This window comes from Mus musculus, chromosome 5 (genome assembly GCF_000001635.26).
Source record: "Mus musculus strain C57BL/6J chromosome 5, GRCm38.p6 C57BL/6J".
NCBI classification, from domain to species: Eukaryota; Metazoa; Chordata; class Mammalia; order Rodentia; family Muridae; genus Mus; species Mus musculus.
Window position 1 is genome coordinate 129012235 of NC_000071.6, and position 14054 is coordinate 129026288.

Sequence of the window (14054 nt, forward strand, 5' to 3'; positions counted from 1 at the left end):
AATAGGATGCTATAGATTCATACACAAACACACACACACACACACACACACACACACAGATACACACACACACTTACATCTCTACCTATGAGCATCCCAGGCCCACCTCAACCTTTAAGAAGTCCTAGAACAGTTTTAGATTTTCTTCTGGTTACCTCTCCTTTCTTAAGACCAGATTCTTCTAAAGTGACATGGAACACAGAGTCAAAATACCCAGAAACTGCAAGAGTGTGGGCGGATAGCACACTGCTCTTAAAAGTCCCTCTAGGCTGAGGAACTGCCATCACTCCTAACCTGGGAAACCAGCTCAGTATGACTGGCATCCCTCACATTCCAATGACAAGGCTGAGATCAAGGTGCTCCACAGCTGGGGTCTGGGAAAGCCGCTTCCCACTCCTGGGTCCTGGTGTGGTGGGAAGGGCAAGAGAGTGCCCCAGGGACTCTTGTGTTGTTGAGACACTCTCAGGAAGGCTAGGGACTCACTGTGTAGCTGAGGCTAGCCCCAATTCTCCAGCTTCTGCCCTGAAAGTGTCGGGATTATCACTACACCAGGCTTTCTGAGGACACCTTTTTCTTCTCTTTTATGAGACAGTCTCTGACCCAAACCGGCCTCAAACTCCCTATGGAGTCGAAGATGACCTTGAACTTCCGATCTGGTGCTGGGATTGGAACCTGGGTTTCCTGCATGCTAGACAAGCACTCTACCAACTGACCTATAGCCCCACCCACAAGGAACACTTTGATAAGGATGTGGTCCCATTTCCCTATTTGTGAGGCTCTACCTGGGACCTCATCACTTCTCCAAGGCCCTACCTCTTGATCCAGTCACTCTTGTGGAAGGGGTCAATATGGGAATAAGCAATACACACTGTGCTCATCTGTAGACACAGAAAGCCAGATTGGCTCGAATGAGGTCCTGAGTTTAATCCCCAGCATTACCACCAGAAGCAAGCAAAGAAGCAAAAAGCTTGTGCCCGTTAGCCTCTTTCAGCCACCTCTGATTCTCCCTAGCTCCTCAGCTCAGTTGCACAGTGGCCTTCATACACTACTCCCTCTTCCTGGAATCTCTTCCTTCCTAAGTCTGCTTGGCACCCTGGCCCCCATCACCTTCTGGGTCCTGTTCCTCCCTTGCTATCTCAGAGATAGTTTGGAGTCACCCCCTGCCCAGCCAGGTCTTTCCTCCTTTCCAATTTAGCAGCCATCATCCTTAAGACAGCTATCAATTTTTATCCATAGGGACTTGGTCTAGGAGCCACTTGCAATCCTATAGGTACTTAGATCTGAAGATGGTTAGAGCTTTTATATAATAAAAACAATGTCACATTTGCATATAACCCGTGCAGATCCCAAGTTCTTTAAATCCTTAGGTTACTTATTATAGCTCTCACAAGGTACAGCGTATGGAAATAGTTACATAGTAACTGTACTGTTTAGGAAATGGAAATAAGAGAAGCCCTGTACACATTCAATAAGGATGCAATGTCCCCTCATACTTTCAACATGCAGTTGGCTAAACCCACAGATGCGAAACCATCCTGTGCGAAGATAGCGGCCTGTGTTTACTTACATATCTAGTTCATTTCTGGTCTGGTTTTGTTTGCTTGCTTACTTTGAGACAACCATCCCTTGAGCTCCCTGCCCAATTTGCAGGCAGCTCCACTAAAGAGTGTTCTCTCTGTTAGCAAGTGTTTAATACTTGCATGACTGCAGAGAGGGCCAGTTTGGAGGTAACAGCCACTCAAAAAAGTAAAAAGGAGTATCAGAGACAATATCAGGGGCTAGCTCAGGTCTAAAGTCAGCTGGGATCCAGTACAGTTGAAGCCACACAGCATGCAGGTTAGATACAGTTTGGGGCACATTTTGCCTCTGCACAAGCCTAAATCACTGAAGAGATGAAGCCAGGGTACACTGATATATCTCTTCGTTTTGCTTTTTGGGAAAAGTTTCGTGACAAGGCCAAGTGGTCACGTGTTGTGTAGGGCCACACTTTCCCTTTAGAAAAAGCCAAGCATCTGAGAAGTTACTGATACTCATCCCCACGAGAATAAAATGGGAAATGTCTTACAGTTTCTTACTCCTTTGCTTTTTTGTTTTGTACTATCAAGGCCAACTGAGGATCTAGTCTTTAGAGGCCAGCAAGTACTTTTGAGACAGGGTTTCTCTGTATAGCCCTGGCTGTCCTGGAACTCACTCTGTAGACCAGGCAGGCCTCGAACTCAGAAATCCGACTGCCTCTGCCTCCCAAGTGCTGGGATTAAAGGCGTGCGCCACCACCGCCCAGCTTCTTACTCCTTTGCAAAGGCAACAAATTTGACAGAGACTGCACAAACAGAAAATACTGGTCCTGCATTTGATAACTTCGTAATGATATCATCTCTGATTTGTAAAAGTTCCAATCGTGTGTGCATTTAGATCACCATCATCTTTTATTTTGATCCCCATGGATGCTGACCAAGTACTTATCCATGAAGCACCCTCCTAGCTTTGAATCACCATGCTTCCTACTAGACCACGGCTCTGCTATTTCTGAGTGCTCACTGTACATTCAGAAGGAGCTGAAGGTACAGTTGGTGGTTCAAAGACTACTGAGTGAGTGTGCGTTGTGTTCAGGGCTCTGTGGACCATGCTGTGCAGTGAGAATTTGGGGTCCTTAAAAAAATCCAGTTAGGTTATGTGAAAATATTTTTGTTTTAATCCCAGATGTGAGAAAAGAGGCTGCTTCACAGCAGGTGGTTATGATCTGACTCGTGCACTTGCAGGGGAGTGATTTTTTTATTTTATTTTATTTTATTTTAATTAATTAATTAATTTATTTATTTTTTGCCGGCTGCAGATAGTTTAATTCTGAAGATAGTTTAATGGGAGAGCCCTGGGAAGGTCTGAGGAGGCTGTTAGGTCCCTGCTGCTCCTGGTTTCTGTTGTTGCTGTTTGACGATTGGATTTACCTCAAAGAATCACTCCTAATCAGCAGGAAGTAGTCTTTTTTGTTGGCTGAAAGATATCTATACCCACTTTCCCTTCTAACCTCCTTTCTCTCCTACCTAGTGTTAGGAAGGTTGGGAGGGACTAGGGTGTAATAAGTTTAGAAAGAAGGTAGAGATATAATAATCTAATAAAATAGCTTTAAAAAAAATCACACCAAGCCAGGCAGTGGTGGTGCATGCCTTTAATCCCAGGACTCGAGAGGCAGAGGCAGGCAGATTTTTGAGTTCGAGGCCAGCCTAGTCTACAGAGTGAGTTCTAGGACAGCTAGGGCTACACAGAGAAACCCTATCTCAAAAAACCAACAAAATAAAAATAAATAAATAAATAAATAATCACGGCAACAATGTGCTGACTATGAAAGACTGGTCCCGGTATTTCCAGTTATGTGCTTTGGGAAGACGAGTAGGTGCTTTGATGATCGGGGAAAGCCTGGGTGTGAGACTGTAACTGGGCAGTATATTCAGGCTGGGCCATTCAAGGAGAGGAGCCTGTTAGGCCAGGGGGTGGGGGTTGGGGGCAGCCTTTAGACAGAGAGTAAGTGCAAAGGCCTTGGAACAAGAGCAAGCTTGGCTGCAATAAGACTCAGAAAGGTCATGAAGGCCTCCAAAGAGTAACGGGGAGAGAAGAGGAACAGGGGAGGAGGGAGGAGGGAGAGACATGAGGTAGGGTACCTAGAGTGAGAAGGAATGGCTGGAGGAGGGTGTGGGGTGGGTTTATAAAGGTTGTCCTGTGCCTTTAAAGTCTTTTATTTTATTTATTTATTTATTTATTTATTTATTTATTTATTTATTATATGTAAGTACACTGTAGCTGTCTTCAGATACCCCAGAAGAGGGCATCAGATCTCACTGTGGATGGTTGTGAGCCACCATGTGGTTGCTGGGATTTGAACTCAGGACCTTTGGAAGAGCAGTCAGTGCTCTTACCCGCTGAGCCATCCAGCCTGCCTTTGAAGTTTTGATGGTGGTCACACCAGTACTCCTATGGTATTACTATTCAAGCTGCACGTCCAGAAGTTAATTACAAGGACATATTGGACACCATCCAGATGGAGGTTCTGTCAGCTTTCGGCTGCCATCCAACCTATGCCTGGAGATATCACCCTGTGGTAAGAAAGCTTTGAAGCTTTGACACTCACGGGTTTAAAGGATTCAGCCTGGGGTCAGTTAGCTAGTCCATTGCGTTGGGCCTGTGGGCAGGCAACAAATCATGGCAGGAACATAGGATAGAAAAAAAAACCAACCAACCAAACAAACAAACAAACAAAAAACAGAACAAGCAGAACTAAAAAAAAAAAACCTTAGCTCATGGCGAGAAAGAGAAAGAGAAAGAGAAAGAGAAAGAGAAAGAGAAAGAGAAAGAGAAAGAGGAAGAGAAAGAGAGAAAGAGAAAGAGACTAGGGCCCCATAGTTCCTGTGAAGTGTGTAACTCCCACAACCTCAAGCCCCTCTCTAGGCAACATAGTATCTTAATATCTCCACCACATCTCCTTATTGCCAGGCCGAGGTGAAGCCTTTAACACAGGGCCTATGAGGGACACTCTATATTCAAGCAACAGCAGGGATGTCCTGCAAAATGAGTGATCCAACATATACCCTGCAGGTGTCAAGGGACTGCTTAGATTCAAAGACACAAGGGGACCTGAGGACCAAAGCAACAGGGAACTCTGGGATGGGTCCCAGACATGGTGTTGATGTCACAAATGGGATTAAGTTCTAAAGATTAGGAAACAAAATAAAAAATGTTAAACTCAAGGTATTGGTCAGGATTCCAAAGTTGTGTAGCCAAATGACCTTAGTTTTAAAAAATACATTTGGGACTGTAGAGGTGACTCGGTCGTTAAGAGTACTACCTGCTCTTCCAGAGGACCTGGGTTCAATTCCCAGCACCTACAAGACAGCTCACAACTATTCTGTAATTCCAGTTCCATGGGATCCAACACCATCATACAGACATTCAGGCAAAACTACTAGTACATAGGAAATAAAAATAAATCATTTAGAAAAAAAGAAATACACACAAACATTGTGTACCCTACACCCTCAAACATTACAGAGGAAGTATCATACATAAACAACAGGTCTTGATTCTTAAAAAATTTTCTTAAATTGATTTCTTAAAATACACAGGTATGTATTTGTATTTATTTATTTGTGTGTGTGTGTAGCATTGTATTAGGACCTTTGGGTGGCTTAGGGGGTAAAACTGCCATGCCTGACTCCCTGAGTTCAATCCTCAGGACCCATATGATGGAAGGAGAGAACTGATCTCAGTGTTGTCCTCTGACCTATTCACGCAGTGCAAATAAACAGATGCTTAAAACAATGCACTAGTCAGGGTTCTCTAGAGGAACAGAACCAATAAAATGTGTGTGTGTGTGTGTGTGTGTGTGTGTGTGTGTGTGTGTGTGTGTTTTCAAATGGACTACAGAATATGGGTTAGGTGGCCCAACAATGGTTACCTAAATGTTGGAGAGCCTGAGGAACCAGGAACTGTTCGGTCCATAAGGCTGAATGCCTTAGGAATCCCAATGGTCCATGGTGGAAGCTGAAGATGTTGAGTTTGATGCCAGCTGAGTACAACAGCTGCAGCAATGAGAGAGACATACTCAGCAGCAGGAAGGAAGGGGAAGCAGGGTTGCTTTCTCCTAGGACCTCTCTATCTGGACCACTTAGGGAAGATGTTGCCTACCCTGGAGGAGAGTCCTCCTACCTCATTTAATGGCCTCCTGGAAATGCCCTGATGACCTATAGAGAGGCATGTCCCTTAGTTAATTCTACCTTCAATCAAGTTGACCACAGATATTAACCAACCAGATATACATGTATACCTTAAGAGGAAGAAAGTGGACAATAAGACATATGAAAGAGCAGGCGTGTTAGCAACTCCTCTTGCCCCTGTGACCAAAAATACTGGAAAGAATCAAGTGTGGAGAAAGGACTTACCTTGGTTCATGGCGGATACAGTTTATCATAGTAGGATGGTATGGCTTCGGTCTCATTCCATGGTGGTGGGAGCTCACACTACAGGATATACTCTTTAAGGCTGACACCCCACCCCCCACCCCCCAGTCACTCACTAGGTCACAAGTCTAAAACAGCATGGTTGGTGGGGGATGAAATATCCAACACAGGAGAGATCTCAAATTCAAATTATACTAAAGATTTGGGGTTTTAGAAGAAAATACAATTAGCTATTTTTCTCATCGCTAGACAAAAATACTTGATAAAAAGCAACTTTTGGCTAGTTTCTTTTTGGCTCACAATTCCAATGGTACAATTTATTACATCTGCAGAAGATGGAAGGCATAATGGTGAGAGTGTGAGGTGGCTGGTTACATTGTATCCACAGTCAGGAAGCAGAGAGACCGATGCTGGTCTCCATTTTGTTCAGTCTAGGGTACTGCCCAGGTTCAGTTAAACCTCTCTGTGAGTACAAGAGACACACCCTTCACAACCCTAAATCCAGTAGACTAACCATCACAAGCTACAATCCCTTCCGCAACAGCAACTTTCCCCCCAAGGCTGTACAAATAGCCTGTCTATAGCTGTCTCCCGACCAACACCCACACCCCCAGTACTCATACATGTTAAGTTTTAAAGTTCAGGCTAAGAATAGGTTTGCAGTTCACGTTGGATGGCAAAGAAAATGCTGTAAACCAGGCAGCAGTGGGCAGTCCAGACAGTGCTTGCAGGGAGAGCTGCGCCTATGCCCGCTTGAGTGTATTCTCTTGTTTCCCTCGGCTTCTTAGGATGAGGTTCTTTGTAAGTTCTAAGCGTGGGCCAGTTAGTAACACAAACCAGGCCACCAGATGATGCGGTTCGGCAGGCTGGTTGCCAGGACAAGTAAGTTCATGATAAGTTTTCTCGGGGAGAGGGTCACTGGTGATGTCACCACCCAGCACCAGGTGCTACATTGTATCAACAATCTACCAAACTGGAACTAGGCGGGTTGACCGTTTTTCTCCTAAACTCTGTTTGATCTCCACCTCCTGTTATATCCTCTATTGAATACAGCTCACAGCATAGCCCCTTGTAGCCGACTTGTTACATATACTCCAAAATATAGTAACTTTGTATTTATATAAATATGTAACTGACGTTCCATTAAACATACTATGTTAACGTTATGTTATAGTTTTTGTGCACACTTTCCCACCTGTCTTCTACCTAAGTTGCCCAGGCTAGCCTTGGAACCCTAAGGCCTGTGCTGGCTCCTTTTAGATTGCATAGTACAAAGTAACAGCAGGGCCCCCAAGCTCTGGTCATCAGAGATACATTTTCCATTTCCCCAGCAGCATCTGTATTTGCTGGTCAATTGCTGCTCAGGAGGGAGCCAGGGTAGGGTATCTTCTGCGAGACAGATTACTCAGACCACGCAACAGAGGAAGGGCCCTGGGATGCTGAACGCCTGGACTAACTGCATCCGGTCCCATCCTCCCAGGAAGGCCAGGCCGTGTCCATGCCGGGCACGCATGGCTGACGCAAGCCGGGCCTCGGGCGCGCGCACCCTCATTCATTCCCTCCATTCATTCTGCAGACGGCGGCCGCGCACACTTAGCGATCGCCCGCCCGCGAGATCCCCGGTGCCTGTGGACACAGGACTTGGGGACGAAGGTCGGGCGGTGCCCGCTGAGCGGCAGCGAGCGACCGAGAAGCAGCACCCGCCTTTCCCGCCCACGAGGCCCCTGGCTAGGCCGCCGCCCGCGTAACGCGCGGCCTCCCGCAGCCAGCGCATGCGCGTGGCAGCCCGCGCTCAGCGCCGGCTCCCGCGGGCCCTTCACGGTCCGCGTGCGTGCGCGTCCCCGCTCGGCCGGCCCACGTGACCCGCCGCCCCTCTCCCGCCCTGGGCGCTCCGAGGGCCCCCGGCCGAGTCGGACGGCTCCAGCGGACGTGCGCGTGCACGCGCGCCGCGTGGTTGGGCGCGGCGCCGTTGCTCCGCCCTCTCCCGGCTCCTCCCCCCCTCCGCGCGCCGGCGTCCGCTGCGTCTCCGGCATTTGAATCGCGCTTCCGCCATCTTTCCAGCTCCAGTCGGACAGGCGCGGAGACTCTTCTGGAAGGTAGCGTCGAGGCCGGGAGGGTGCGGGCGCGGGCGCGGGCGGTGACCGGAGGGTTTGGGTGTCCTTCGGGTGGGCGCGGGGCGGCGCTGGCGACGAGGCGAGGCGAGGCGGACGGGCAGCGCCCTGGGCTTTTTCAGCCCGCTTCCCTTCCCCCCACCGTCTCACGCCGCGTCCCCGCCTTCCCGCGCGCTCTTCCCGGCCGCGGCCTTTGTGGGGCGCACGTGCCGCAGCCGCTCTCTCTCCCCGCAGGATCCGCCGCGATGGCCGCCCAGGGAGAGCCGCAGGTCCAGTTCAAGGTGCGTGTGCGGCCGCACGGGGGCCCTCGGAGGGCGAGCGAGCGGGGAGGTCGGGAGGGGACGGCATGGCGGGGACCGCTCACGCCGCCGCCTCGTCTCTTGAATCTAGCTCGTCCTGGTGGGCGACGGCGGCACCGGGAAGACAACCTTCGTGAAGCGCCACTTGACGGGCGAGTTTGAGAAGAAGTATGTAGGTAGGTGCGGCCGGGGGTGCTTCACGGCAGCGAGGCCTCCGGGGGAAGGCGGCGGGCAGTGCACGGCTGACCCCTTCTGCCGCCCTGTTCCCCGCAGCCACCCTGGGCGTGGAGGTGCACCCGCTCGTCTTCCATACCAACAGAGGACCCATCAAGTTCAACGTGTGGGACACGGCCGGCCAGGAGAAGTTCGGGGGCCTGCGCGATGGCTACTACATCCAAGGTGAGGGGGGCCTTGCGGAAGTGGGCCCAGGCCCTCGGACATGTGCTTGGGGTATGAGCCGGAGAGCCAGCCGTTGCCGGGTGACTAAGGAGAGGGGACAGAAATCTCTTGGAGGGAGGCGACCTGGTTGGAGTGGATAGGAGATTTTTTTTTTCTTTTATAAGAATCGTCCGTGGTGTCGTTTGATCATATGCTGTGTCATGCTAGGCATTGATTTGGGGCAAACTGTGTGGCTTCAGAACTTAGTAGGAGACTAAGCTATTGGGAAAGCTCCCGGGTCACTTTTTGGTTTTCGAAACTTGAATTAAGGGCTACACGCAGTAGCTTACCCGTGATTATTCCCATCATTAAAATAAGTAGTGAGCATTTGCCCCAAGATACTAAACCTCTAGCCCCTCCTGGAGCCAGGCCCTCTCTCACACGTGAAACCTGCCGCCTCATGGAAACTGTACTTTTACTTTTCTCCTTGAAAGTAATCGAAAAAGCTTAGTGGGGAAAGAGTCTGTTGGTGTTTAAAGACGAATGAATATCCTTGTGATCTTACTAGCATGATGAGAAAATTCGTTCTTTGGCTTCTTCGCATGTAAAGGCAAAGGGGTGTTTATAACCGGGGTTAACTTTTTAACCAAAAAAATGGGGATGCTCACGTGCTTCCTCTTAAACTGTATCCTCACCATCCCTGCAGGGTAGGTTATAGAAACCTGGGCTCAGATTTTAGAAGACTGGTGTTTGAACTTTGATGAACTTTGATGGGCCAGCAGTTGGTAGTTAGTGATTAGGTGCCTTGAGGAGAAGAAGGTAGTTGATAGAGTGAATTGGTCTTGACTTTTGGAGTTTTCATTTGAAGAGGAATTGGAGTCAGTGTGCCATGTTTTACCATCTAACTTTTTAGTGGGGGACAGGGAGGACTTTTGAATGGAGTGGGTTGATGGGTGATCCAGAGTCAGGCCCAAGATGATGACTGAGTCCTGCAGTAGACTAAGACACTCTACTGTCTCCAATGTTTTTCAGCCCAGTGTGCCATTATAATGTTTGATGTAACCTCAAGAGTTACTTACAAGAATGTACCTAACTGGCATAGAGATCTGGTACGAGTGTGTGAAAACATCCCCATTGTATTGTGTGGCAACAAAGTGGATATTAAAGACAGGAAAGTGAAGGCAAAATCTATTGTCTTCCACCGGAAGAAGAATCTTCAGGTACGTTCTAATTTCTCGGTTCATTCTTAGAGAAGATTGTATATAAGGTACCCGTATATGTTCTATATTAAAAATTGGTCAGAGGGTTTTAATGTGGATTATAAAATGTCTTTGTTTAGAATGTCCTGGAATGGAGATTATTAATAGAATCATTAAGCATACATTCCTTTTTCTTTTAAAACAGTACTATGACATTTCTGCCAAAAGTAACTACAACTTTGAAAAGCCTTTCCTCTGGCTTGCCAGAAAGCTCATTGGAGATCCTAACTTGGAGTTTGTTGCCATGCCTGCTCTTGCCCCACCTGAGGTGGTCATGGACCCAGCTTTGGCAGCACAGTACGAGCATGATTTAGAGGTATTTGTTCTTTTTTTACAGTGTTTTGTTTTCGTGTGTGTGTGTGCACTTTGCCTAGTTTCTGCAGAGGTTGGCATTGGATCTGCCCAGACATGTGGGGTGCTAGGAATCAAGCTCCGGTCATTAGAAGAGCTGGCTGTGCGCACTTAACCAGTCCTGGTGGTGCTCGGCCTGACTTGGTAATGGTAGTTCTGATCTGCACTGTTTTGTTTTTGTTTGTTGCTCCAGGTTGCTCAGACGACTGCTCTCCCAGATGAGGATGATGACCTGTGAGAAAGTGAAGCTGGAGCCCTGCGTCAGAAGTCTAGTTTTATAGGCAACTGTCCTGTGATGTCAGCGGTGCAGCGCGTGTGCCACCTTATTTAGCTAAGCAGATCGTGTACTTCATTGGGATGCTGAAGGAGATGAATGGGCTTCGAGTGAATGTGGCAGTTAAACATACCTTCATTTTTTGGACTTGCATATTTAGCTGTTTGGAACAGAGTTGTTTCCTTTCTGAATTTCAAAGATAAGACTGCTGCAGTCCCATCGCAATATCCAGTGGGGAAATCTTGTTTGTTACTGTCATTCCCATTCTTTTCGTTTAGAATCAGAATAAAGTTGTATTTCAAATAATCTAAACAAGTGAATCATCCCTTGCTTATTAAAGCCACTAACACGAGGGAGCTTGTGCCATATTATAGTTTAAAATGCTTCTGCTATTACCTGAGGTCTATTCAGTTATGTTCTCCTTGTGCCTACCTTCATAAACATTTAGATTGTCTGTGACTCAGCTAGGATGATATCTGCCCTACCTGCATTTAGCCAGGTAGTTTAACCTAAGAGAAGACCTTGTGTAAAACTAAAGATTTAAGTATGTACGCATCAGATGTTTAAGGATTGCAGTTGACAATTTCTGTAACCTAGGCCTTCAGAAGTTAGAACTGCAGTTGACGGACGGAAGCTTGAGGGTTTTCTGAGATGGACTACATTTCTTCATTTCCATGTCTAATGTTGGTTCTCTAAGATGTCCTCTGCTTTCAAATATTGGCTCCTATATTGAGTGGTAGTCTCAGGAGGTAGAGGCAGGAGGATCTCTTGAGTTTGCCCCCAACCTTAGTCTACAGAGCAAGTTCCAGGACTGAGAGACCTGTCTCAAAAAATTCATGGTAGGCTGTTACAGTATTACAGCAGCTGATCTTTTTTTTCTCCCACGGGGTTTATATAGGTTGTGCAGGAGAGGAAATGCTAGGGCTACTGCCACTGAGGAGTAGGGTGGGCTTCTCTGATGTGATAGTGTTAGTTGAGACTTAGGTGTGTGATCCCGGCACAACTGTGTTGCTCAGATGTATTTACAGCAAGCCATTCCGTGTGCTCTGCTGGTCCAGTCTACCAAAGTTCCTAGAAGGGTGGATACCTTCACATAGTTGTTGGTGTTTGTTTTGTTTTGTTTTTTTCTCCCCAAAGAAGGTAGATGACTTAAATACAGTGGGGAAGGTGGAAGGAACTCATACTGTGCATTCTAGCTTCAGCAGACTGATTGCAAGACTCAAATTTGATGTATGTGCTATGCTATGATCAGGTGAAGACCCTCTCCCCTGACTGGGATGAAACCTCATTTAGATGTCTTGAATTAATACATTGTGTGTAAACCTGGTATAGAATGTAGAACCTTTATGACTTTCTGATTTTTGTAACAGTTAAATGTGGGAGCTGCTTACGTGTGTTTAACCAGAGTGCAGAGATTTACATTATTTATTGGAAGAACTTAAATATATATCATTTCTGCTTTGCCTCAGTTTTCTGAGTCATCTCTAGTATTTGCTGTAGGAGTTGTGAATAACATTTTTTTTTTAAGATTTGAAGTTTGATCTGCCAAATAGCGAGTTCTCTCCAGTTTTTACAAGTAGGGGAAATCTCCCCCCTCCCTTAAAAAAGCATCCTTGAATAGATGGCTCCTTACTAATCATTTATTACCCAGCAGTTATGGCTGATTGAAGCAGTGTCACCAACAGAGAAGCTGGGGTCTGGCATTTGAGAAACAGCTTTATTCTGTGGGCTTTGGATTTAAAAAAATTTTTTTTATGTATAGGATACACTAGCTGTCTTCAGACACACCAGAAGAGGGCATCTGATCCTATTACAGATGGTTATGAGCCACCATGTGGTTGCTGGGAATTGAACTCTAGAAGAGCAGTCAGTGCACTTATCAGTTGAGCTATCTCTAGCCCCCATTTTTTTGTTTTTAATCAGTTTATAACCTGATTGAAACCCTCACTTCCTCTCACGTCAGAGAAGGTGAAGGCCCCCCACCCCCTTAAGCACCAACCCTCCCTGCTACATAGAGTCAGGACTAAGCACATCTCCCACTGGCCGGACAAAGCAGCCCAGCTAGGGGATAGTGATCCAAGGGCAGACAAGACTCAATCCCCCCTCCAATTGTTAGGGAATTCACATGAAGACCCAAGATACGCAATTGTTAGCAATTGTTACATATGTGTAAGGGGCCTAGGTCCAGCCCACACATGCTCTGGTTGGTGGTTCAGTCTCTCTGAGTCCCCATGGGCCCAGGTTAGTTTACTTTAGGTCTGAGATGATCCCTTCAGCTCCCTCAGCCACTTGCCTAAGACTCCCCTAGCTCCACCTGCTGTTTGACTGTGGGTCTCTGCATGTTTCCATCGTTGCTAGATGAAGCTTCTCAGAAGACAGTTAACTCAGGCTCCTGTCTGCAAGCATAGAAGAGTGTCATTAGCAGTGTCCCTGGTTGGCTCTTGTGGGATGGGTTTCAAGTTGGGCCAGTCATTAGTTGGCTGTTCCCTCAGTTTCTATGGGTCGCTGGCTCCCTCCACTGCAATTCCTGTCCTGCCTGGCTATCAGAGGTGGCTACTTGGGTTTTCTTATACCAACATGAATTGCTTGCTTTGGTAGATGGCAGCCAGGGACATACAGGTAAGACCCTGGTTTGAGTTGAGTTTGTGGATGTGTACTGAGTTGACTGTCAGCCGTGAGGAGTATAGTTGCTTACCCAGTTGAAGCAGCACTGTGTCAAATCCTCACTGCCCTGGAAGCAATACTGTCTGTCGGGCTTGTCCCGGCACCTTTTAACTCTGAAGCTCAAGATGTAGCTGGCAGTGAAAGGCACCTAACCCTGTAGATAATGGCTCTCGTTCATAGCTAGCAGAGCCACATTACAGCTGCTAGGAACCCTCCTGCCCTTCTTCATCCTGCCACATACTAACTCAGCATCTTAGCCTGTTTCTACTAATGGGTCCCTGATAGAGACCTGTTGTTACTGGATCCCTAAAACTGACCAGATTCACTAGGCCCCTCCCGGCCCCAGAAAGCAATAAAAGCTGACAGTACTCAGAGGGAAGGAAGCTGAGCTAAAAAGACTCTCAAGCCACACCAGCTGCCTGGGAGGAGCAGAAACCAGCCAAGCTGTCTAGAAGAGGTTGACTGAGATACCTGGGAAAGGTATCTCAGCCTATTGATCCTTACAGGCTGTGCAGTTGCTCCAGGTGCCCAGTCTTGTGAGCCATGTCACCCATGTTGGAGTGAGCTTTGGCGATGCAGTTGTCCAAGTCATTTCTGCTCTTGTAGTAACCCCAAGAAAACTTTATTAGTTCAAGTTGGTCTCTGGTGTAAATCCTGTAAAATTGGGTCTGCTGTGGATTCCATAGTTGGAGTGCGTAGCTGTGTGTGTTACATCTCCTCCAGGAAAAGTTCTGTCCTCCAACAGGCTGTACCAAGTGGTTATGTGAAGA

General features: G+C 47.3%; 1 protein-coding gene across 2 annotated transcripts; it reads left to right on the forward strand.

Moving 5' to 3' along the window:
* Positions 1–7921: 7921 nt before the first annotated feature.
* Ran (RAN, member RAS oncogene family) lies at positions 7922–12088 on the forward strand. Of its 2 annotated transcripts, none has more exons than NM_009391.3 (7): positions 7922–8044; positions 8294–8340; positions 8450–8534; positions 8632–8757; positions 9769–9956; positions 10141–10311; positions 10540–12087. In NM_009391.3, exons 2-7 carry the CDS (start codon positions 8305–8307, stop codon positions 10582–10584), a joined length of 651 nt encoding a protein of 216 aa, NP_033417.1. In that variant the 5' UTR covers positions 7922–8044; positions 8294–8304; the 3' UTR covers positions 10585–12087. The 2 variants fall into 2 exon arrangements, with proteins under 2 accessions (NP_033417.1, XP_006504343.1); XM_006504280.4 differs by having other exon boundaries at positions 7958–8044; positions 8275–8340; positions 10540–12088.
* Positions 12089–14054: the final 1966 nt, after the last annotated feature.

What these genes read in the sequence shown, in the direction of transcription:
- Ran (NM_009391.3), top strand. Translation starts at nt 8,305, where the DNA reads ATGGCCGCCCAGGGAGAGCCGCAGGTCCAGTTCAAG. An exon ending in GTTTGAGAAGAAGTATGTAG is followed by an intron (nt 8,535 to 8,631) that starts GTAGGTGCGGCC and finishes TGTTCCCCGCAG; the next exon opens with CCACCCTGGGCGTGGAGGTG. An exon ending in ACCGGAAGAAGAATCTTCAG is followed by an intron (nt 9,957 to 10,140) that starts GTACGTTCTAAT and finishes CTTTTAAAACAG; the next exon opens with TACTATGACATTTCTGCCAA.